The 26,918-nt window shown below is 37.3% G+C and overlaps 1 protein-coding gene across 4 annotated transcripts in view; it reads left to right on the forward strand.

Moving 5' to 3' along the window:
- Positions 1–18,441, forward strand: part of LOC138704607 (E3 ubiquitin-protein ligase KCMF1-like) — an 80,565-nt gene extending 62,124 nt beyond the window's left edge. For 3 of the 4 annotated variants that reach the window (XM_069832684.1, XM_069832682.1, XM_069832685.1), the window contains exons 6-8: positions 2,783–2,957; positions 15,020–15,204; positions 16,476–18,441. In XM_069832684.1, the coding sequence (XP_069688785.1) occupies positions 2,783–2,957; positions 15,020–15,204; positions 16,476–17,247 (1,132 nt within the window). In that variant the 3' untranslated portion in view covers positions 17,248–18,441. The remainder of the gene's footprint in view (positions 1–2,782; positions 2,958–15,019; positions 15,205–16,475) is intronic. The other variant, XM_069832683.1, reaches the window with a different exon arrangement.
- The last annotated feature ends 8,477 nt before the right edge of the window (positions 18,442–26,918 follow it).

Consider the following 26,918-nt stretch of genomic DNA (forward strand, 5'->3'; position numbering starts at 1 on the left):
GTCAACGACGGGTTTTTAAGGGGCAAGGAAATTCCTTGTAATTAATGTCAGTGGAACGATAGGAATAGTAAAGATCTCGTGTTGCAGATTTACGTACTTTATACACTTTATTGTTTATTTTTATTAATTCTTGCACAATTGTAACATCAATCTCGTATTCTGATGCAAGATGAGCCACAGTTTCTCTTTCCCCAAACAATTAAATTATTTGCACTTTTTTCGGTACTTAGCAAAACACGTTTTCTTTTGTCACTCAAGGAATAGGCTACATTTTTTATACAGTAGAAGTTGTACAGTACGGCGACCCGAAAAATAGACCATATGAAGGGATCGGAACCATAGTGGGCCAAGCGCCATTTATTAAAACGGAGAAAGCAAGGGTTAAAGTTAAGTGAATACCATAGTTTAATGAAGATTGACATATCATTTAGTTTTAATGTGCATACTTTATATTACTTGCTATATGTTTCATTAAACTATGGTATTCACTTAATTTTAACTCTTGTTTTGTCCATTTTCAATATATGGCACTTGGACCACTATGGCTCTGAAACCTTCATATTTTGTATGAAGGCTTGTAATAACACTCTCTAGAAAAAAATACGTACTGGTATTAATATAACGTACAGTAGTATTACTTCATATGTTTCTGTAGCAGAAAAAAGAACAAGAGAGAGAGAGAGAGACAGTTGGATAATCCGCCAATCGGTTAATAGGGTGACGGATAATCGGGGTTTTACTGTAAATATTGTGACTTTATTTCAACTCAACAATAGGATTTTATTCTTCCAACAATAATTCCTTTCTACAATTCACCTTAAACGCTCTCGTCAACAATAGGATTTTCACTCAACACAGTATTCGTTATAGCACTCCACTGACGGCAATGACAATTTACTTGGACTATTACGAACAACAATGAACTGTTAATCTTAACTAATATTTACAAAGCACTATTTACAGATCAGAACTATCAGTTCTCAGTTCACAGTTCTTCTAGCTCAGTCACTCGAGTTCACAGTATCTCGAACCACAGACCTCCAGAGACAGTTCACTGTACTCGAACTCAGGTCCCTCCAACTGCGGTCCACTGCACTCGAACTCAGGTCCCTCCAACTGCGGTCCACTGCACTCGAACTCAGGCCTTCGGATGCTGACACAGTCGTGGACGCACACTCGAGTCGAACTCCGGTACACAAGACTGGCTTGCTTGCTCTGGCTTACTCACTGAATGGCTGAATAAACTGAAAAACTGCCTCGCGTTCACTTGCGCGCGTAATTTATACTCGCACCACAGTTTCTGGAAAGTACGACTTCTCGAATTATCTGGCTATCTCCACTTCGGACGGACTTCTCTAGAAGATTCGGGAAGGTCCGTCCCCCTTTACTCCGTAAGTAGCAGCTGCGCGCGCACTCTCCCCTCGTCGCGTTGACGTAATACACCCCCCTCTCTTCTCTCGACCGCGCGCTGTCCCTCAGTGCTCCGCGCGATCTGCTCTCTTGTGGGACGCTGGTCGTGAGTTCGAATCTCACGTCGCTGTCACAATATGAAATGTAACCGTATTGCTTTGTTGTATAATATTGATAGTTTGGACGTGTGAAAAGGCAGGAAAAGAAGAAAGATCGAAAACTAGAAAAGGAAATGCTAGATTAATTGCATTTTTAACTAGTTATACACATGGAGAATTTGTTTCTTTATTCATTATATTCTGAGAGCTGAAACATAATTTTGTTCTATGGCGCTTCTTTGGATTTTAATTTTTACGTGATGTTTCTCTTAATTTACCTATTTAGCTTCAAGCATTGTCATGGGAATAATAATTTTATTACAGTAGTATTTTTGTGTTTTGTCGTATTTATTTCAAATGCATCGGAAGATGCTATAACATGGTCAAGTACAAATTTATATAATAATACAGAACAGAACATACAATACAGAATAATACATCGGACTACAGAATATAATTACAACAATAGAAATAGAAATAAAATAATACAATCAATATAAAAGAGGATACAATAACATTAACAAAATTTGAGGACGAAATGAGCAGCTCTCATGTTCGGTCGCAGCTCAGATATATTATTAAATATAAGGGGAATGTAGAAAATAAAATAGGAACTATAATTAAAATTACAACTACAATGAAATTATATAATATACATTAATATAAAAGGAAGAAAATAAAATGGGAACTATAATTAAAATTACAGCTACATTGAAATTATATAATATAATATAAGAGGAATATATAAAATAAAATAGAACAGGAACTAAAATTAAAATTACAGATACAATGAACTTATATAATATAATATTGACATAGAGACGAATAATATCATACGTGAATAAAGTAGGACAATTTATGAGAAATATATAATAGTGGATGATTCTGAACAAAATTTGTTAATTTTTCTTCATTCATATTATTGAATTATTGTAATTTTCTGTATATGTACTATTTCAGTAATAACTTTCAATAAACAAAGTATGCTACCAAAAATGGATGTGGCTCATTTGTTTTTTCACAAAGGCTTAATGAGAACGTACGCTCTGTTCTGGCCAGTAGAATACATATTTTAGGCCATGAATTCGATGACCAATAGGCAAATTCTTAAAGGTGGTCTTTAAACTTACTTTCCAGTATCGTGTTTGGTGACTGATGGCAAACTTTCGATAACTCATTAGAGCTGGTATCACTACTGGCTAATATTCTTCATCCTCTGGAGTATAACTTGTAAGATTTGTTCAGATGTGATTATAATGTTGGATGTTTTGCAGTTCCTCAGGTGGTTTATCGTCTTTGTCTCCATCAAGTCGTGAGAGTGTGGATCCCATAGCCGAGTTACTGTCTCAATTGTCCGGGGTACGAAGGTCTGCTGCGGGCCAGGGCTCCACCCCATCACAACTCCAACAGCTCCAAATGCAGCTCCAACTTGAGAGACAGCAGGTGAGGGTACGGACATATCATTTCCTTCTCATAGTAGCATATTACTGGGTATCACGTGGTGACATTGCCTTTCAGAGCAAGTCCAGGAGCCTATTCCACAAAGGTATGGTGTTGTACATTACAAATTACTAATGAAAGATGTTGTGAAGTATGGAGTTGTATATTTCTGTTCCACGAAAGAATTAAAGTGTGTTGTACATTACCAATGGATCGCTACTAGTGACATCATATCAATAAACATACTTCTTCTTCTTCTATGGCGCGTCGGCCGTTTTCGGGTCATGGCCTCTCCAGTTGCACTCCACCAAACTTGTCTATCCTGTGCTGCGACTCTCCAATTCCGGATTTTGAGGATTTGTAGTGCATCCTGACATACACCATCTTCCCATCTGTTACGTGGTCTTCCCACCGGCCTTCCTCCTCCGAAATCTCCTGAAAATACCTTTTTTGGGACTCGATGTTCTTCCATCCTAATTAGATGACCTGCCCATTTGAGTCTCTTAATCCGAATAACATGCGACAAGGGTAGCTCTCCATACAAGGAGTATAGTTTGTTATTATATCTAATTCTCCATTCCCCTTGCACGCATACAGGTCCGTAGATTCTCCTCAGGATTTTTCTTTTGAACGAATCTATCTTTTCCACGGCTTTCTTTGAGAGGGTCCACGTTTCACTTCCATACATCACTATACTCCGAATGAGTGTTTTATATAGCATTACCTTTAATCTCTGGTTTATATCCCTGCTTCTGAAGATGGGAAGTACTGAGAAATATGCTTTATTGGCAGTCTGTATTCTTGCTTGTATTTCTACCATTTCCTCATTTTTGTTGGTTAGATGTATGCCAAGATATATAAACATACTACGTCATAACATTAAGCAACTGGTTATCTTCGTATTTCATTCATCAAATTAGGTTATGTTTGTCCCTTTAATCGCAATGTATTTTAAGTAGGTTATACAGCAAGGATTCGTAGATGAAATTCGTAACCCTGCTATGTTATTTATTTTAGTTTACTTCTTTAATAATGGAAAATGCTCTTCCTTATATTAGCATCACGTTCTTCTGCGATCCCTGCATAATGCTCCTTGATATAGTCCTGTCGCTCTAATCTCCGGCAGCCAATCACGTTGCAGGTCGGCTACATGTAAACGTGTGCGTCTTGTGATTCGCTGGTGAAGACGTTATACATTTCTTAAGCCTCGATAAATACTTAATATAATCGCCCGCCATTTTGGCTCTTTCGTTGGCATTTGCAGAAAGCACACGAAGACGTTATTTGCCGCTCAATTATTTGCTCAATTACAGTGCATTTGATTTATTATAATAGGAGCTACGACATGATAATGTTTAACGGTGTGGCAAATAGATTCCTCGTATGGTTGCTTGGCAACGAAAGAACAAAAATAGCGAACGATATTACCTACCTAGACTTTATAGAGCCTTCACTTCCTAAGACGTAAGCAAAGAGGAGGAGTCACGCTGGGAGTAACAACGTCGCGACTTGTTTCCCATATTAGTAAACAGATGCCGCTAATAATATTCTTCAACCCCAAACTTAATTGTTACGAAATTAAAAACAATGCAAAATTATTGAAATGGTGTCAAAGGAGATGAAATTGTTTCTTTTGAAGGGAATAGAAGCAAGAAAAGATATTCTATAGCACATATTTATCAAAATATATTTTAATATTATGAAATAAGTATATTTAAATCACATTAGTATTAGTTTCCTTTCACTAGTAGAGAATACTTGGCAATTCACTAGTAAGTTACAAATACTAGTACTTTTGTGGAACACAATCATGAAACTTCATTTGTAATTTGTAACTATGGAGTGGTACAGTACTATTGTAAGAAAGTCTTTTGTGGAACAAAACCTCTACTATTTTTTAATAATTTCGAGGGAGAAATTATTCCAGGACCAGCCATCGAACCCGGGACCTTTGGTTTAATGTACCAACGCTCTACCAACTGAGCTACCCGGGAACTCTCTCTACCAGACACCGATCCAACTTTTCCCTCTATATCCACAGACCTCAAAGTGGGCTGACAACCGTCAAGCAACCAATTATTCAAATCAACTTTACAGGGAGTTATACCTGAAAGCTTCATTTGCTCTAGTATTTTTATTACTTACTTGTAATGTACAACACCACACCTTTGTGGAAAAGGCCTCATGTTCAATTCTAAGTGAATTTAACTTCACTAGCACACACACGCACGCACCCACACACACACAAACACACACTAATTTAATTAGGAAAGACACTTGTGACTTTTGCACATTAGGTGTCCACCCATACCAAAACTGGCACTATTTATTTCACGTAAATTTCTTTAGAATTTTTCTTCTTCTTCTTCTTCTTCTTCTTCTTCTTCTTCTTCTTCTTCTTCACAGTACCCTTAGATGCCTGTTACGACTTTGAGAGAATCCCTCCATCTGGTTTTAGGATGGCCAACTTTTTTTTCATTTTGATCTGCAATTATACAGATGCTGTGATATAAATCATGCTTTCAGACAGACCACCTTTATGCGGTACAAAAATGCACCAGTTCATGGATCATTCACTGAACTGACTTTTTATTCAGATTTAATTCCCTGTTTATTGGTCTCTGGCATTTTCTTAGGAGAATGCAATTTTTTTTTTTTTTTTTTTCAGCCACCATACCCAAAATATATGGGCATTATCTATAGCTGTTTTTTTTTCCTTCCACTTCTTCCTTTATGTTGACATAAAACTAAGCCAGTTCACCTGAATTTACTCATTAAGAGTAGTAATATTGTATGCTTTGATGGTGGATCTTCATGAAATTACTTTTGCTAAATTTCACATACAGTAGAACCTCCATTATCCGTGGTAATGAAGGGGGTGGACTGAACGGTTAAGCGAAAAAATCGGATAATCCGTACCATAAAATATTTTCGTAAATTAAGTGACTAATACTTGCATTTCTTAATTTCCTCCATGTTCTTGTGTTTAACACACTAGGTAGTGAATAAAAAGTTCACTCATTCAAGTCCGGTTGTCAACGACGGGTTTTTAAGGGGCAAGGAAATTCCTTGTAATGGCTGTCAGCGGAAACATTGGAATAATACAGGTCTCGTATTATAGATTTACATACTTTATTCACTTCATCCTTGATTTTTTTTATTAAATCGCGCACAGTTGTAACACCAATTTCGTACTCTGATGCGAGATGAGCCACAGTTTCTCTTTCCCCGAACCACTCAATTATTTGCGTTTTTTTACGGTACTTAGCACAACACGTTTTCTTTTGATACTCATGGAATATATTTTATATAGAAATTTTACAGTACGGCAACTCTAACAGCAGATCATACTGTATAAGTGTCAAGGTTTGTAATAACATACTCTAAAAAAATATGTACTGGTACTAATATAACTTATAGTAGTACTTCATACATATGAAGAAGACAGACTATATATGTCTGTAGCAAAAAAAAAAAAAAAAACAAGAGAAAGATAGCCAGATAATCCAGCAATCGGTTAATAGGGTGACGGATAATCGGGGTTCTACTGTACTGCTTTCACACTAGCTCCTCCATCTCGACTAACTGCACATGAAAGAAATTAATGCTGTTAGTCAGTTTCTTTTTCTAGATTATTTAGCACCATTTTGACTGTGTGTCTTTCATAGCCTTCTTCAGCAACAATTGAAGAAACAATTAACAATGCTGCCAATAATTTTCCCACATTAAGCTGCAAATGCAACATAGTCGAACTTCATTATATTTTATTTTGGACCATTTTGTACAGTGCATCTTCGCCATCATGCCTGTGATGATTACCGGCAGCGTGCACAGTGGGAGGCCATGCTTCTGCCGCTGAGATGGCAATCACGCCCACGCAACTTAACTCGTTAAAACTTACAATGGAGCTTTGTGCACAATATCTGGTTCTCTGATGATCTATATCTGTCATTCTGTAATGCCACGTGGCCATGCAGATGAAATCAAGGCTCATGAAAAAGAAAATCGATTGGGGATCAAGTTCTTCATTATTTACTTTTTCTAACACCTAATTACAAAAATTAAGCCTGCGATTGTAAACTTGGGGCTGTAATTCATGGCATGTTGACATTCTGTATGATTTTTGTTTCAATAATTTTGTTGCCACTCCTGCAGATGCTTTAGAAATCCCTGTCTACTATGCTGAACGTCTCAGAGACTTGCATGGGCTACACACTAATGCCGCACCAAATCATCCAGTTTTTCCTCCATAAGAACACGGTGCTTTTGTCGTCTTTTTCTGTCATTTACAGAACCTGTTTCATTGAATCTATTAATAATAATAACGGAAGTGCGCACAATGTGCAGGATGATATATTATTTTAACTTTCGCTTCTGCAGAACTTGGTCAGTGAAACTAATCGGTTTTTACACTCCATCACATGGTATCTTCCACATTGTTCGTCGCACAGTAAACACATGCACTCTTCGTTCGGGTCGTGAAAGCTGGTGTTGCGGCATATTTTGAAGTGGAAGCCATGGGTCGCAAATCTGGTCACCAGATGTCTCTGTAGGTAGTTGGCCCCCTTCCAGTCCTCTCTGGCCATGGCGTCCGTGACGTAGAACTCCTCCCATATTTCTGCTTTCTTACGTTGGTGTTCGAGGACGGTGCTCTCATATGCTGATGTTGATGGCAGTAGGAATTGCAGCCGTAGGTCTTCTAGTAACATAGGTTCTCTGGTTAGTTCATAGACGATTCTGGATGGTGCAAATCTGGACAGGCCGAGTACCCGTTTCAGATATGTCGCTTTCACTTTCTCGAGGTCCTTCAGATTACCTTTAGTGAGATATTGCCAGACAATATCGAGGCCATATGTGATGATAGGCACTATTTTAGTCGTGAAGATTTTCATCGCCGTTTCCAACAAGATCCTGGTTAAGTGCTGAATGTCGTGCATGACGATCATTGCCCCTGCCACTCTGTCTTTGATGTGGGCTGTGTATGTCGATCCATTTTGTTGCAGGGTTATCCCCAGATATTTAAAAGTCTTTACGTTGGTCAGTGGCTCGCCCTCCAGGTATAGCACGACTGCTGCCGCTTGTTTTCCCCCTCTTTTGAACGTTATCGTCTGTTTTTGTCCTGTTTAGAGTAAGGTCATTTCTTCTGGCCCATTCTACCAATCTGTCGAGTGCTCTTGCAGTGTGTTTCGTGATGTGGATGCCATGACCATATCATCTGCGTACAGATAGGTCGTCAGTTCTTCTGCTTTCGTTGCCTCTACAATGTCGATTGAACCTATTAAATAACCTTAATATTGTTTTTCTAGAGGGTACTGGCCTGTCAGGAAATTTACGTCCGAATTTTCGCCTTGTTGAAGCACACGGTTTTCTATTCCTTATATACGTGTTGTATATGTAAATATGTTCCCTTAATGAATATCTGTTTACCATGACGAAACGATCTATTCTCCATCTCAGCTAAACGAATACTGCCAGAGGCCAAGTTACAGATAAACTGTTTTATTTATAGGCATTGTGTTGGTATGAATGAGAATGGTCTTGACTAGCTGCGTCAGCATAAGTGTCTTAGTGGTAGAAGCACTGCCTCCCACTGAGCACGTGGCCAGTCAATCATTGCGGGCATGATAGGATATGCACTGTAGTAGATCACTTCTTACTTTAGTTACTGGCCACGACTACACCATGTGGAGGTTGATCTTCATTGCATGATGGTGACTATGGTCAGTAATAGATAAGGACCATATTTTTAGTGAAATAAAATGAGTTATTTCTGTGGTAAACTTGCCACTATTTCAGTGGGTATTTCGTAAAATAGTAATTTAAATGTATCAATGTTACGTTTAATGTAAAACTTTTTGTTACTTTTTTTTTTTCTTACACTTATCACTAAAGCACTGTCTTCATTGCCCGCATTCATAAGTTACCTGTGCTTGGATAGTGTGGTGTATGCCTAGCTTGATGTGTGATGGGAGGGGAAGATACAGACGTTCCCTCCATTGTACAGGTTCAGTGTGGTGAAGGACAAAGTTGCACCTTCTTTACATGACAGCGTTGTTGTAAATAAATGCATTGTAACACATCCTTAGAACTTTAATAACATTATATTATTAATAGAATGGAAAACTGTACTACCGTTTTCATTTATGATTCACCTATTGATGCGTCCACAGTTCCATTACAATAAAGAACAATACATTTCCGTAAAGTATCGAAAGAAAAACCTCTTCGCCTATCACTTAGAAATATTTTGAACTGAGAAAATGTGCGTTCCACATAACAAGAGATGCGTGGTGCGAAACGAAAATATGAGCTGTCACACGTATCATCTGAGGGCTCGCCATTAACCAACAAAATATCTCTTATTTCACACATTGCTGAAAATCCACAGTTCTTTTTCAACACGGTCCCAAATTTCGGCTTAACTGGTTCGAAACTTGGATGTGGTTTTGCTTCACACAGACTTTGGTACAAATGTTCTACGAGTCAGAGGCCACTGAACATTTCGAGGGTTGACCATTCTAGTTGTTTTATTGTTGAGGGAACATCTTTGTAAACATCTTTTATGTACAACAGACACCCACATTTTATTATTTGCGACAGATTTCCTAATGCTGTTGATGACATAATCATAGCACAGGGATAAATATCTTTTGCTTAGAGTTGACTCGCATGGAATGTTTCGCCCAGTATATTTCTGCAGAAATGATTTGAAAGTAGCATTTTGTAACTTGTGCAACGGAATATTGCAACTTACCATCATATTGCAGAGGTCGTTACAAAACACACACACACACACACTCTCTCTCTCTCTCTCTCTCGCTCTCGCTCTCTCTCTCTCTCTCATATAAATTTGAACTCGATGTTGTATCATGTCTGCCAAACAGCGTTATACTTTTTTATGTTGTTTAGACTTACAGTGCTTTTGGATGAAAAATTTTCTGTGGCCTTTAAATTGTATATGGCATACTTTGCAAAATATATTTACTCCTTGTATAGTGAAATACTCACGGCCTAATTCCTCCACATTTTGTAACAACTTCTGTTTCTTTACGTCTGACATTACTGGCACTCTTGTTTGCAACTCTGCATGGTCTACAGGTGCCCGACCGACTGCTATAAGTATTGAGAATGCGTCGAGACGCCGTACCCATTGCGAGTGATGTGGACGTGACGTCAGACTCTCGGTATAGCCCTTGTACAGACAACTTGTATCGCGGCAGCAGGCAATGAAAAGGCAACGAGGTCTGCGCTTTACTTATCACATATAAACATCTACGAAAATATAAACTAAGCATGTTTCTACATTGTTCGCACAAAGAGTATTTTTGTGTACTCAGAAAAGCCTCTCTCACTGGACACATTAAATGCAGGGAACCATTCTGCCTGCAAACAATTCACACCAAATTCACTGTGGTGGTCTGTTATTCCCCACAAAATCTCTTTGCATCAAAATATATCCTCTGATGCTTAATGTACAGATATCAGTCTTTTTTTGAAAGCCATAGATGTAGTAAAAGTGGGTGTACACAATATCCATAGAGAAATTACAGAAATGTTGACAAATTAACTGAAACAAAAGTTACAAAGATATTTTTTAACAATATGCAATACAAATTTGATGTATATCTCACAGTTTTTACGATAGAGGGGATATGTTTCGTTACTGATATATTTTCACACAATGATTCAAACGGTATTTTAGGTATCTAAAGGGTAAATATAACAAAGAAAGTAACTAACTGCGAAAAATATTGCGTGTATCACTATTACCAAAAAATATGGACTCTAGTAATAGGAAACTGATGGAATGATGTTATGAAAACTGGAATAACTCGTAATTTGACAGTCACATTTTTTTTTTTTTTTCGAATGGCGGGTACGTGACTGTTCATCATTCACCCAAGCCAGTTGTGTAGACCAATTTACCAGTGTGCAGTGTGCGGCATAGGAGGCTTGTCTACACTACCTACACACAAGGCAAACAGAAATCGAACCGGCATTCTCGGATCTTGTTTCATAATTATTTTTATTAGATGTCTGTGTTGCTGCAGGATACTATTTACAGTTAAAGGTCTTGGATGTCTTGGTGCTTTGAAAGGTTTTCATATCGATATAGCAGCTATGTAAACATTATTCATGGAAAACCATAAAAACCATGAATCAGCTGAGACAAGATTAAGATGCATTAAATGCGAACCGCTTGGCGTAGAAATGAGATTCTTGTTTCTATATACTCAAAAAATATCATTCAACCTAATCAAATTTAGAGACCCTGTCACAAAGAAGTTATCCAAACGCATGTATTATTTTTACAAGCAGCGTCAATGAATGTCCGTATGTGGCAACACAGCACTGTTGCTACTGGCTTTTGCCATGTAAGTAAAGATGACCCAAACATCAGGAGATATGGGCTATACTGTAGCGATGTTTAATATGAGATGCACAAACCGAAAAAGGGTGTCATATAATTCGAGATCATCCAGCTAACTTCTGATTGTGCTGTCCGATATTTAAGAATAGGAATGATATGTAAATATTTTTCTAGCCATCATCCTCGCCTATATTCATAAAATCGGGGATAATGATATCCCTTTAGGTCCCAGAACTACAGTTAAACTCTCTCAGCATTTTAGAAATGTCTTGGTTGATCAGATATGATATTTTGGAAACCAACCAGATTGTAAATGTTATTATATTATGTTTTATTTAACGACACTCACAACTGCCAAGGTTATATCAGCGTCGCCGGTGTGCCGGAATTTGACCCGCAGGAGTTCCTTTACATGCCAGTAAATCTACTGACGTGAGCCTGTCGCATTTAAGCACACTTAAATGCCATCGAACTGGCCCGGGATCAAACCCACAACCTCGGGCATAGAAGGCCAGTGCTATACCAACTGTTCAGGCCATCTACCAGATTTTATCATGACTGTACAATCATTTACAATTATTCTCATCCTCTCGATCATATGAAACTAACACCCAGCTTATGTACCCATATATAGAAAGACATAGAATAGATAATATAGAGACGGTTCACAGGGCTAACGGTTTCGAAGCTGGGTACCTGGTTCTAATGAAGTGCATAAGTAGCAATATAACATGGGGGCATGAGATAAGTTACTTTGCCTGCCATAATAAAATTCATTCAATTAAATTCCCCAATGTAAAAATATATATATATATATATATATATATATATATATATAGAGAGAGAGAGAGAGAGAGAGAGAGAGAGACTAGGTTAGACTTGGAGACTGGTTGGCATAGGCCTATATTTACGTAACTCACCCAGCTTAAAAAGTTTGTGTTAAGTGGGGCCTTTATTGGAGGAGGGAGGAATAAATTTGCAATTATTTTTGTTTTATAGTACAGTATAGGGTAGGTAAATTTCCATTGGACACGAAAGGAATATTTCGAATGTTTTTAATAGTAATTTTGTACGAATTGTTAGGAAAATGGCCTTTAGCACTGTTACCTGTTTTTCAGACGCCATTATGTGTAAATTATTTTGAAGTGTTTTGTATTTATTTTTTATAATAACTATAGAATATTAAAAGTTTGTTTTTGTGGAGTGAACAAATTTGAGATTCCGAACTACAGAATTATAATTTTGAGTCTGTGTTTGTTCATTTATTAAGCAGTAATTTCTAAATGTGTAATTGTATAATAAAATTCAGTAGGCTATTTTACATTGAGATTAATATAGCAATGTTCTTCACTCCCATATAAGGATATAAGCTCTCCTACAGTCCTTGTCTCAATTTTACTAGCATTAATTCTTTTCTGGCTATTTAATTGTATGATGAATTTTTCATTTAGTTTTTACACCAAGTATGTTTCTGATTTATGACGTCAGGAGGCTCCCTTTTCTTTAACAGTTATTCTCTCTCCCTCTCTGTCTAGTGCTATCACAATAATTGAATACCTATACCACAGTCTAGTATATATAGTCACGAAGCTTGAGTTGTTAGGGTGCTAGGAACAATAGACTGTGCATGTACTATTTCGCATTGTCTGTCATGAGGCAATATTAGCGATCCTAGTGGTTAGCAACTATCTATGGATGCATATTTACTGCGTATTTAGCTTCGTGACTGTATATACTAGACTGTGCCTATACTGTGATGCAATGTTATATTTGATTCAAATAATTCGATTAATAGTTACCGATAAATATACCTATCGATTATACTCGAGTCTAAGTCATCATGAACAACATATGAGTTTCATATTTTAGGTTGTCCAGGATGGCAGGAGGGTTACATTGTGGTTACATCTAGCATTAACGAATATTAGCTGACAATGTAACTATAATATTAATAGAGTATAGCTGATATATACAGATATCTGAAAATTGAATATGTAGGCCTATATTGATACAATTTCGAACAAATATAAAAAAATTTACGAAGATATGGAGTTTCTTAATATCACTTTCTCAATGTGTGAACTTATTTTCGATGTGACTCTAGAGGTACCGTAAGCAGAAAGACGATTTGGTTATTCATCATTTTAAAACCAAATTATTTCGTTTCATCACCAAACATGGTTCATAATTTGATTAGAAGCTATAGGTACATTCTTTTAAAGACGTATCAATTCAAATTTGCTCTGCGCATTTATTTAGTGTAACGAATAAATTTGAATTAATAATTTTGTAACATGCTAAAGTGGCATGTAGCAAATAATCGTACAATGATTATGCGTCGTAAATTTCCAATTGAAATAATTAACGTTCTGTTATATGCTACATTTACCAACCGTTGCGTAACATAACGTCTGTGAGTGACCTAATGATTACTTTATTTTTAGTAATTAAAATTTAAAATGAATACTTATGAATTCGTATGGCCATCAATGAATATTTATGAATTCGTATGGCCATCAACCTTTGTGGTTTGGAGTTTTTCAAGAGAGGTAAGTTACATTGTAAATATATATTGGTTTTAAAATTATAAATTGATAAAACACGTAGGTGCGGATGTTTATATTATAACATACTGAGAGAGTTTTAATCTTTTTTTCAGCTTGATTTTAGATTATGCGACTACGAAATACCCTTTCAAGAAGTAAATTGCATGAGAGGAATGTGTTGTACCGGTATTATTTTCCTGCTAAGAAATTACGATTACGTTTTATATTTTATGGATATTATAGTAGCTATAATGATATGATGTGACTCGGCGCAGGTTATTTTAATGCGTAGTAGAAAAATAAATGCTTAACTTTCGATTATCTTCCCACACCACACACGGGAGAAAAAACGTAGGGCCTACTTAAAGCATTGTTCATTGAAAATAACCTCAAAATCGTAATACGCCACTCTAGAGGCATGATGTGATCACTGTGAAAGTTACATACTTAATAGGTAGCCAGAACAACACTCTATATTTTATATAATTAGCAGAGTAAGATCTTTAGCACGACTTGTAGCTTGTGGACCATCCCAAACTCCGAATACGACGACTCTGAGCGCGAGTCCTTCAGACGAAGCCACTTAGCAGCACCACTAGTAGCACTTAGTGGCGTTTCGAACGCGCGTTAGTATCGCTGGTTAATATACGCAATTTTTGTGGACAATTTTTCAGTCTTTCAGTGAACATAGGTAGGAGGGGATATATTTTCAAAACTTTGCTCATATGGAGAAAGAATAGATGTAAAAATAAAATAAGAATCTGGGTCCATCCATAGGTTTTGGGAGACAGAAACTAGGACTATTTCACATTTCGATGATTCAGGTACATCAGGACGATAATTTTTTTTTTTTTAATGTTTAAGAAATCATGTCAAAGCAGGAATTACCATTTAAATAAAAAAAAAAAGACACTGTGGCACAATAGGCTGTATAACATGTATCTTGTGATGTTTATGAAAATCATTGTACATTATTTATAACAGAAATTAGACCTATTGCTGTAATTATTTTTCTGGTAACAGAATAAATTTGATTAAAAAGTAAAAGATTGTTTTAATAGTTACCGGTACCCTGTTTGCTACAAGTTCTTTGTACATGAGCATTCCCTGTTGTGTGTGCAGCTGAACTTGTGCATGTCTATTCATACTTCCAGGCGGCACGTCAGCAATTGGAACGTTTGCCCAGACGTCAGACTCAGACGGCTTCCTCTGCCAACTCTGCAGGAGCTGGGACTGCGACCTCGGCTACTACTGCTGCCACTGGTGCCCATACAGCCGTCCCTCTGGATGCCAGTTCAAGCCAAGTGGCACAAAGTAATTCTCAGTTCCTTCTGTCAAGGTAAGCTTTATCAGTCTTAGTCCGTTATAGGATAGATAACTTGGACTCAAATTTTCTTCTTAAAATATAGTAGAACCAAATTATTCGTCTATTGTGGAAAAGGGATGATGGTTAATCGAAAATAAATAATCTGTTCTATTTAAATAGAGAGTAAATTTTAGTATTTCGTATTTTACAAAAACTGTCCTCATTATACCTTAATGATGGTCATTTAAAAAAATCTGTTCGATTTTTTTGTATCAAGAACTATCATAATGCCAATCCCACATTCGAAAAGTAAGGTTAAGGACTGAACTGCACACAGGTTTGAGGAAGTTCTCAGGGAATTTCTTTGGAAGCAAATAATGACTACAAGTAACTATTTCTGTTGCCGACAGTGAAGCATTTCTACTATACAGGGTGTTTCAGAAATACTTTGAGAAACCTTGGGGGCATGTTCCTCATACCAAAACAAGAAAAAAAATTCATATAAACATATCTCCGAAAATACTTAGTTTTTTAGTTATTAATGAAAGAATATAATGAAACATATTGTCAGCTTGGTAGCAAGTATTGCAACTTTAATCAATTCAGAAACTCATAACAAGTGTTCAAATGACTGTAGTAAACAAGTCTCCTTGGCAACACATAACCATCTAGGATACGATGGGTGCATCGATAACATCATTAGATTATCTAACAAAATGAATTATTATTGGTTACAAACTTAAGTTGTTGGATCGTACCTCGAAACAAGTTGAACTTAAACTTTCATTGTTATGAGTTTCTGAATTGATTAAAGTTGCAACACTTACTACCAAGCTACAATATCTAACATTATGTTCTTTCATTAATAACTAATAACTAAGGATTTTCGGACATATGTTTATGTGAACTTCTTTCTTGTTTTGGTGTGAGGAACATGCCCCCAAGATTTGTCATTCTGAAACACCCAGTATATTGTATAAAGGTAAAAGTCTGTAATATACCCTCTGTAGAAAAATTATGTAGAAACATAACATACAGTACTTCATATTTTTTTCTGTGGCAAAAAGAAAATATGTAAGACTTTGCAAGTTTTTCTCAAATTATAAATTTAGTAAAAGTAAGGTATTTTTGTTTCTCATTTTGTATTTCACTCACCTTTTTGGGAAATGTGTATACAACCATGTTTCCGTATACTTTGCAGTGTACTGTAACTCTGCTGTAATATTGTATTTATTTATTCATATTAAATATTTCTTTGGTATTTGCTTTTCGGAGCTGAAACATGTGCTTCCATTTGTTTGCAGGTGTATGGACAGCACTTTAACAGACTTGGAGCTACAGACTGTGGAGCAGGAGCGTGCAGATCGTAGCCTCTTTGTTCAGGAGCTAGTATTGGCCACTTTAACTGAAGGAACTGCTTCGTTGTTACTGGAAGGCTTTCCACAGGACTGTGCTTCGGGGAGTAGGAAAGAACGTGAGGAGACAGGCTCCCGGGCCAGTCCAGGCAGTGAGGGCACTAGTAATGGTAACTCAAGCTCTCCTCGTGCCTCTCCATCAACTAGCAGTGCGCCCGGGACTGGCTCGCAACAGCAGTCGACTCCCCAACAACAGCAACAACAGAAAGCAGCGTCTCTGATGGTTCCAAAGCGATCTGCATCACGTAGCAGTGGAAATCTGGCAGGAGCGACAAGTCTGGCATCTTCTGTTCCCAGACAACAACAGATACCTGCTGGAGCATCTTCCTCCTCCTCTTCCTCGTCCTTAGCAACCCAACAACAGCCTTCACAACACCACGACCTCCGCGGAGGAATCAGAGGTGGCAGCTTGGGGGGCGGAGGCGGTGGAATGTTGGCATCGCAGCAGCAGTTGCCACAGCAACCGATGAGAGTTCTAACCGGTACTGGCACTATCCGAGAAGTTGTTCCATCTCCGGCAGTTGTCGGGGGAGGGTACGGGGGCCGAGGAGGATCAGTGAGGGGTGGGGCAGGAGCGGGTTCGCCAGGTCCCACCCGCAGAAAGCCAGTGCGTCCGGTGGAAGGCAGAAACCAGTCTACAGAACCTCCGCCCCCCCACTAACGCCACGCCCAAAATTACTTTCTAGTCCCGTCATTTAGAAGATAACCCCCTCCCCTTAATTTCCCCTTTATCCTTCTCACATATTCTTTTTATGATTTGCAGTCCTTGTATAAACCATCCAAAAGTTGGTGAGACTGGTAAGGGGGGTAACGAAATGTACCCTGAGTTATAGTATGAGGGAGGGGATTTGAATTGAATATATAGTTTGTTGGGCGTCATTAATGGAAGTGATGCCCTTCTGCAAGGAAGGGATTTGTTTGCATGATCGTGATAGCTCGCGTGTCAGACTCCAGAATTATTTCTACGCCGAGAACGAAATAAATCTGAATGTGGAATTTGTACAGGGGAATTGTATTGTCATGTATGGTTATGTATTTAAGAACTAATTAACCTTTATGTGTATTAACTGATATATTTAATTAGTATAAAACATAATTTGACTGTTAATAAAATGAGAACTGTAGTGTGGTTGAATACATCCTTCAGTCTGACCAACTTTTGTGGCCTCTTGTAAAATAGCTTGTTATTTGTGTGCTGTGTGCGTACTTGAAGTTGGTGAGCGATTTTTCCAGGGTACGAACTGAAGCCAGAGTGAGCTGTATTGGGAAATGTTAAGCCATGTTACGCAGAGTTTTTTTTTTTCTTTATTTCTCAATAGCATAATGATTTGATTGTATAATACAGACAAAAATATTAAGTGATGTTGGGATTTTTGCAGGGTGCTCCACAAACCTAAAAGATTTTACATAGAATGTTAGCCTTCTTTCTACATGGGGGGAAATGTTATGGTAACTCTGAAAATATGTAACATACATCCCTAATTTATGAGGGATGTGAATTTATTATATATATTTTTTTTCCTCTCCATAGAATCTGATTAGTTGTGCACCTTGTGTCCAAATTATCAGTTTTAAGTAAGGTTGGCAAAAAATTGTTTATTATACGCATGTATTAAACTGCACACCACCTGCTCCTAACTATAGTTATATTATTGATGCCCCTTACAAATGTGCTTTAATTTTGTTTGCATACATTGTCTTGAAGCAGTGGGCAATCAAGGTAAATTAACATTGTCCTGGTTTTGTTTCATCAAACATCAAGTAATAAAGCAGTAATATCAATGGGAATGTTTTACTTTAATTATGTCAATGTATTTTTAATCTGTAATGGTATAAATGAATGTGTGAAAAGGTTCCTGTTGCATATGTTTGCAACTTTGTCATTTTGATTAACCTTACATCCCTTCTTATGTCTCTCTCAATGATTTAAGTATTCTTTCTAGGTGACATACATTATAGAGATTATATATTGTCTTGATGGACTTACAGAATCTTACCAGTAAGCTCAAATTTGTAGTCAGCTAAATGTGACGTATTTTTCGACTATACAAGTACGGTAGTTCGACTTTCGTCAATGAGAACTAAAGCTCTAGACCATATGCAGTACATTTATTGCGATGTAAGAGATCGTTCATGAAGCATCAAGCTGAATGAAGGAATAATTCCACGTCTCAATTTACCCTTGACTTTTGGTTTTTACAAGAGCCTGAACCCATGACAAGTCTGTACACTTTGACTCGCAGCTTGGCCCATTGTACGCCCTATGTATTGTCCAAGTCCGACAGGTGGTCTAGGCAATTAATTGCTTCTTATTTAAGATAGATTGAATAATCAATACTTTTTTAATGCAACCCAAATGTTATAGTTAACTACTATCCTGGCATTCGTGAATCTGATGCTGACAGGTGAGCCATCCTGCCTCAGCCCCCTGTTACAACCAGATCCTGTTTTGCAAACGAGTAATCTGATAAGCCTAGGGGCCCAGTCCCTTCCTAGATCAGCATCGGAAACTCGTGCTATCCCCCAAGACTTCACCCCAGTCTGTTTTATGATATATATTATTTCAATATACCGAAGTACATATGATATTTCCATGCAGATATTCTGCGTCGTCATACGATGAAAGAGTAATGGAACGGAGAAAAATTCTCTCCGGCGCCGGGATTTGAACCCGGGTTTTCAGCTCTATGTGCTGATGCTCTATCCACTAAGCCACACCAGATACCACACCGGCGTCGGACAGAATCGTCTCAGATTAAGCTCCAAATAAATTAATAAAATAAAATTATATATATATATGTGTAAATCACTTCGTGATTTAAGACGGCGCTTATTCCGTCGGATCCCGGCCAACTAGTCACTCATAACGAGTGCACCTCAGCACATGTGTGGACTTCGGTCCTACGTTCATAGACATCTATGACGTAGTGCAGAGGGTGGCCACTAGAGGGAACCCAAGTGTTGGAGCTTAATCTGAGACGATTCTGTCCGATGCCGGGGTGGTATCCGGTGTGGCTTAGTGGATAAAGCATCAGCACGTAGAGTTGAAAACCCAGATTCAAATCCCGGCGCTGGAGAGAATTTTTCTCCGTTCCATTACTCTTTCATCATCTGTTTTATGATAGTTGAAATTAGAGGGACATGGAGTGTGTTTATAAAATGATAGAGAAAGATGGGGAGTACCATGAGAAAAACCTGCAATGTCTGCTTTGTCCTCCACAAATTTCATCACTAAAGGCTGCAGATAGACCCTGGACCACCTGGGTGGAAGATCAGCACACTAGCACTTTAGCCACAGATGCAGCCTCAATTTACCCTTACTGGTACTGGATTCTCAACTTCTAGTAACCATTGTCACTGCAGTAATGATTGTGAAGTGGAAAGACTGGCAACAAGCCTGTTTGAAATTGCATTTGCCTGTGGCTTTTGTGTGTAATACCTACTGAGATAGGTGCATAAGGTACACACATTAAAAGGCAAAATTTACGTGCCACTTGTGCAGAAACTTCACTTGTACTATTCGTCTTCATTTGTCTCCATCTGAAGTAATGAATTTCGCCTTACAGATGCCTCCCTCTTGGAAATTAAATTCTCTACAATGTCGAAATATCAGAGTTCGTAAAAGTCTTCAATCGACCATGAATTGAATTGAATTGAATTTAACGGAGGGGCCATTATGACCCAGCACTGCGACCTTGTTCAGATCTACTGCGGTGGCCCTCTGGTGACGCATTCCTAAACCCACACCGGCCAACCATATTAAGGTTCTCTGGTCCAGGTTTTGAGCAGGCAATCCCACTCATTCCTAGGCCAACCCCCTCCATGCATCACCGGCCGGCGTTCGGGAAATGCGACCTTGTCCGCCACAAGCGTCACTATGGATTCCAGACCTGACAGGGAATCAAATCCAGGCCGCCTGCGTGATAATCTAAAGGTCTGACCATTCAGCCACCGCAGAGGTTTCAATCGACCATACTTGGGGATGTTGCCAAACAATCAGAAATCACATTATGAAAGCGATATTAGTAGTGTCTACAGATGATATACAATTTGAAAAAGACTTTTAATTGAACAGTAAGTACTGTACCGGTACATAACACAGAAACTACCTACAATGGAAAGCTTTTTATGTAGTCAAGACAAAACAAGTTTTGAAAACTTGACTTGCGTGGTTCTTTTCGGATTTCGTGCAGTGTGAGTGACAGCATTATCTTTTTAAAATCATGCTGAATGTGTGTCGACATGCATCTGGAATAGTTTGTGCAGATATCTGTGTAGCATCAAATAACAATACAATGTTACCTTTACTAACTGACCAGTAATCGTTCTCTCGAAAAGTAACAGGGAATTCATTGAATCCTATAATCGCGTGAAACATTTATGCTCTTCGTGATTAGTCCGTATTATTGTGAACATGGTTGGGGTTGTAAGGATGTTTGGAATCGGAAATAAAATTTTGATCATTCCTTCCATTTGTCTTCATACTTCCCATATTTAAATTTAACAAGACAGAGCTTTCATGTTAATTATTACCATTACTTAAAAATTGTTTTCTCATTCCATGAGGCCTAGTCTCGAGACAACAATGCAGTTGATAGTCTAAATGATTCACACATCAAGTGATGGCAATGAGTCGTTTGAAATGTTAATGAATAATATGTCCGTACAGAAAGTTAGATTCATTTGGAAATTAATACCACAGGAAATCATTTAATTATACCTGTTGTTAGTATTGCTTCAGTTAATGATCATGGTCTTTGGTCAACTGAATGGAATAGACTATATTAAATTAACTATTTCTATTTTTGTACTTCACATTTGTTAATCACCCCATTTGTGTACAAATAATGAATTTTTGTTTACCCTATGTTTTTGATATGTTACTAATTACCAGAACAAAGAAGAAGATCCAAAGTTTGATGAAAGAATTAATAGAAGAACCCAATATAGTTGGCTTATACATAAATGCATGAAAGTATCTAGAAAAGAGAGCAATAAAGATGCACTTGAGATAGATGATCAAGAATTTGAGAAAGTCAACTAATTCCAATATCTGCGACATAAAGCCATAAATAAAAATTTAATAGAAATCGAAATCTTTCATCACATCTAAAAAGCAAACGGATACTTATTTATTTGTTTTGCTCTGAAATTATGAATGATTTCCAAAAGTCCTACCACAGTCACAAAAATAAGATGTTACAAAATAATAATTCTCCCCATTATATTATACAGAACAAAAACGTGGGTTTTAAAACAGGAAAGGGAGGCCAATAATGGTTTTTGAAAACAAGATTTTTGACTCCATTGAAGACCATGGACAGTGGTGTATTAGGAAGAATAGGAAAAGAAGCCTGCATCTGGAACCAGATGATTTAGCAATGTTGAAAAGTAGAAGACTGGATTGGTTAGGACATATAAGAAGAGAAGAGTAATCCGTGATAAAAGTTACTTGGAAGGAACTACCAGATGGGAGGAGACCTTTGGGATAACCTAGATTCCACTGAGATGACCAGGTGCAAAGGGATCTGAAACAAATAGGACCTTGGCACAAGATAGAGAAGCTTGGAGAAAAATTGTGATTGAGGCCAAAAACTTTCTGAGGTTTGATGTGCCACAGTAATTGATTGAATTTGTTTTATCACGGAGTCTAAATTACTGTTTTATACACATAATTTTAGTCATCCAAGGTGACATGAACCTCGTCTTCCATGGCAGATGATTCAGAAATTAATAATATTTATAAATTGTAAGAAATTCTGAAAAAGTACCTGTTTATTGAAATCATTAAACCTTTAGGGTGAATAGAAGCGGCAGTCCTCGAGCAAGAAACAAAAGTGTTGATGAATACAGCATTTGGGACTCATTCTTTGCATAGTTTCTAGAATGTGCAGAATTCAGAAGTTATTCAATTCTTATTCTTGTATCTCAGTTCTTGATGGGTTGATGTTTTAGAAATTCTTCATTTCTTCCACTATCTTAAAACATTGCATTTTATTTATTTAGTTGTATTGTTGCTTTCTTTTATACTTCTGTAGCAGACATCCTTGTGTCGTCTGTACCAATTGCCCATGCCGATAAGAACGATCTTTAAGGCCGTGAACCATTTTACAGATCACTAATTCGTATGGTACACCATCTGCTAAAATATGAGAGTTGCGCCAAATTTAAATCATATACGAGGCGGCGTGTTTTTAAAGTAAGTTCCAAAAGGATGTAGTAAGTAAACGGAAAGATATTTACAAACCATTTTTGTTGCATTGTATTCCCCACACTTCAGTTACTTCTCAACGTAATCTCCACCATTATTGAGGCATTTATCGAGTCGTGGCACAAGTCTTTCTATCCCCTCATTGTAGAATTCGCCTGCCTGCAATGCGATCCACTCCTGCACTGCTGTTTTCACTTCTTTATCGCCATCAAAACGTTGCCCACCGAGGGACTTCTTGAGGTGCAGGAAGAGATGAAAGTCACTTGGAGCCAAATCCGGGCTGTAGGGGGGATGGTCAATTTGTTCCCAGCCAAATTTCGAGATGAGATTTTGGGTGTCACGAGGTGTGTGTGGCTGAGCGTTGTCAGGAAGCAACACAGCTCCGTCGATCAGCATCCCACGTCTCTTGTTCTGAATTGCACGACAGAGCTTCTTCAAGGTCTGTCAATAGGTTTCTCTATTAATGATTTCACCCCGAGGCAAGAATTCGATGAGTAGGACTCCTTTTTGTCCCAAAAAACAGTGCACATGATCTTGCGTGTTGATATGGTTTGTTTGAATTTCTTTTTCCTTGGCAATGCAGTGTGCCTTCATTCCATGGACTGCTGCTTTGATTCAGGTGCCATGTGAGACACCCAAGTCTCGTCACCTGTCACGATATGGTAAAGAAACTCATCGCCTTGCTCACTGTAACATGTGAGAAAGTTCAGTGCACTGGAAACTTGTTTGGTTTTGTGTTCCCATCGTGAGCACAATTTTCGATATCGTAATCGATCTGTCACAATTTTGTAGAGAACACTGCGACATTTGTGGAAAATTCAAGGAAAGCGAAGAAATTGTGAACCTCCTGTCCTCATGATTTTTTCATCCACAGCACGCACCAAATCGTCATTGATCAAAGGTGGCTGACCGGTACGCTGCTCATCATGCACAGAGACACGGCCCTCGTTTAACTTCCTAACCCATCTCCTGACCATTCCATCACTAATGGCATCATCACCATACACCTCACAAATTCAACCTGACATCTTGAAAATCACTATAATCCACTAGCATGTGTATTAAGTAAGCTGATCCAGACTATACTATTGTCAAGTATAAACCGTGCCATTGTTTCATAATGCAACATTCCGAAGCTTTCACATACTGGTACATACAATATGGAGACTAATTTATATTGTCTATATGCTATGGAACTATGGAAATCTAGTGATGTGTGTAGTTTGACGGGAAATTTCGTTGTCTTTGGAAGAACAAATAAACTTAAAAGTTTATCTAAAAAAAGTGATTTTATAGTTTGGTGAAACCTATGGAAGAGGGCTACAATTAGACGAGATTTGTACACAAATTCATGTATGCATGATTCAGCCTTGATACCACGAGTTCATAGATACTGTCATACCTAAAAGGTTTCGCAGATTATGTTCATGAATTAATTACTGTACTCTTCTCTTTCTTGACTTTTATACTAATTACATTTTATTACCGGTAGTACCATAATAATTATCTGTGTGATCAGTAGTAAATTCACAGAATGATTTAATTGTAACAGTGCCAGGTGTTGTATGCCCTGGCCTTCTATGCTCGAGGTTGGGGTTCGATCCCGGTCCAGGTCAATGGCATTTAAGTGTGTTTAAATGCGACAGGCTCATGTCAGTAGATTTACTGGCACGTGAAAGAACTCCTGGGGGACAAAATTTCGGCACACTGACAACACTGATATAACCTCTGCATTTGCGAGCATCGTTAAATAAACCATAATAAAAAAAGTGCCAGATGTTAACGGCAATGAGTTCTGGATCACAAAGATACGGGTTCCTGTTAAAAAACTGTCTGCACATACTAACCGAAGCTTTGACCAATAATTTTGAATAATCCAGTGTATAATTACAAGAAATGATGCGTCTTGTCACCTGTAAGTTTGAAATTGTGTCCCTATTAATGTAGGCTGGATTGAGGAAAGATGCATTTTACTTTTTCATTATTGGATATACACTTTTAACACTTATATAATCACTAATTAACTTTATAACTTCTGTACTGCGTTAACATTAGAAAATTATCTGGCTGACTGTTTTCAAAGCGATGTTCTTCGGACAATGAAAAATATCACTTTGAAATTGTTCAGTCAGGTAATTTTCTAAAGTTAACACAGCAAAGAAGTTATAAAGTTAATCAGTGGAAATATTTTACGTATTTATTTATGTCCATTATTTTAATATGTTAAATATATGAATAATGTATAGTTTTCTTTTAGTGTTTGATGAAAATGGTAGTCCTGTTTTCATATTTAAATGAAAATAATGGAATGGGTATGTGTAATTTAGTTTTATTTCTTTGAGTCATTGAAAAGTCCGTGACCACTGAGTTTTACTTCATTTTGACATTACCTTGATAATGCATTGTTCACTAAATGCAGTAAACTTTCTCAATTTTTTCTTTTATTTATAATATTTGTTATACTAGTATCTTATGTGAATTTTATTTATTGTCATATAAATACACTGTACAAAACCTATCTGCGTTGTGTTAAATTCTACATTTCATATAGGTACATGAGAACAGAACTTTGCTGTGTCACTGTGCAGCAATTTTTCTAGCAATGAGTATACTGGTACCTACTATGGTACCGGTACTGGTTATAGACATAAGCAATTCTTAAAAAATCATGTAAAAATAAAAATTATAACAGGTAAAACGTCACTTCCTCACCCAAATAAGTAGGGAGATTCTGAAACTGTTTGCTTTCGTTTTACAAACATTTTTGGCACCTTCAAATGAAATTAAGCTTATCCAACACTGCCTCAATTTCTTTCTAGAAATGGAGGCGATGTTGTGACATGTTATCTTCCAATTTTTCCAGAATATGTACATTATGTGGTATTAACTTAAGTAAATTTGTAGCGTCTTGCACAAAACCATAATTAATCGTTTCCTATGAAAAAGTAAGTGGTTTTTAGAGGAAATTTCGAGACAATATGTAATTTTAAAATTTTAACCTAATTTTTCTCGGTCAAAACCCTATGTCGTCTCTGCTACTTAGGATTGCCAACCTTCCTGTATTTCCCAGGATCTCCCATATTTGCCCCTAATTTTTAACAGTCTCCCGGCTCCCTTATTATTCTTCTCTTCGAGCATAATGTAAAAATTTTTATTCTAAACATTTGATTTTGCCATGAATGATGAGCGATTATGTCATGAATTTTGTTGTTCAAGATATGCATTAAAATGTGCAGTCTATAGCAATGCTTGCCAGAAATGGGTTTTAGTGCTCACCCGTCTAAAATCAAACCGTGTTAATGTTGTAAATTTGAAAAAAACTAGCTAGTTTTGTTCTAAACATACCAAGTAGTAATGCTCATACAAAGAGGGTGTTTCATCTCATGAACAATAATTGGACAGATGTTCGAAACATGAGCACAACACATTTGGTTAGGACATATAAGAAGAGAAGAGTAATCCGTGATAAAAGTTACTTGGAAGGAACTATCAGATGGGAGGAGACCTTTGGGATGACCTAGATTCCACTGAGATGACCAGGTGCAAAGGGATCTGAAACAAATAGGACCATGGCACAAGATAGAGAAGCTTGGAGAAAAATTGTGATTGAGGCCAAAAACTTTCTGAGGTTTGATGTGCCACAGTAATTGATTGACTTTGTTTTATCACGGAGTCTAAATTACTGTTTTAAACACATAATTTTAGTCATCCAAGGTGACATATGAACCTCGTCTTCCATGGCAGATGATTCAGAAATTAATAATATTTATAAATTATCAGAGCTGAAAACTGCAGTCGACTTCAACTATTACATGAGACAAAATCTGTCTCAAAATACTCTTAATTTAAATCTAGTTACTGAAGTGTAGAATACAATTTTTTAGTAACTGAACAGAATAATTTGCTATTTTATATGTGAAATTTTGTCGATTCCTTAGTCTCCCGTATTTTCTTCAAAAAAAAGTTGGCAACCCTACTGCTATTTGCTATTAATACAGTAGTGTTCCTAAATTTAGTCACTGTTATGTTTTATCTTTTATGCCGTTTAAACGTACGTTAATACGTTTGGCTTTCTGCCAGTTAGCCGGGTCTCAGTGATTAGCAGGAGGGTAAAACAATAG

The sequence above is a fragment of the Periplaneta americana genome, chromosome 8, assembly GCF_040183065.1.
Source record: "Periplaneta americana isolate PAMFEO1 chromosome 8, P.americana_PAMFEO1_priV1, whole genome shotgun sequence".
NCBI lineage: Eukaryota > Metazoa > Arthropoda > Insecta > Blattodea > Blattidae > Periplaneta > Periplaneta americana.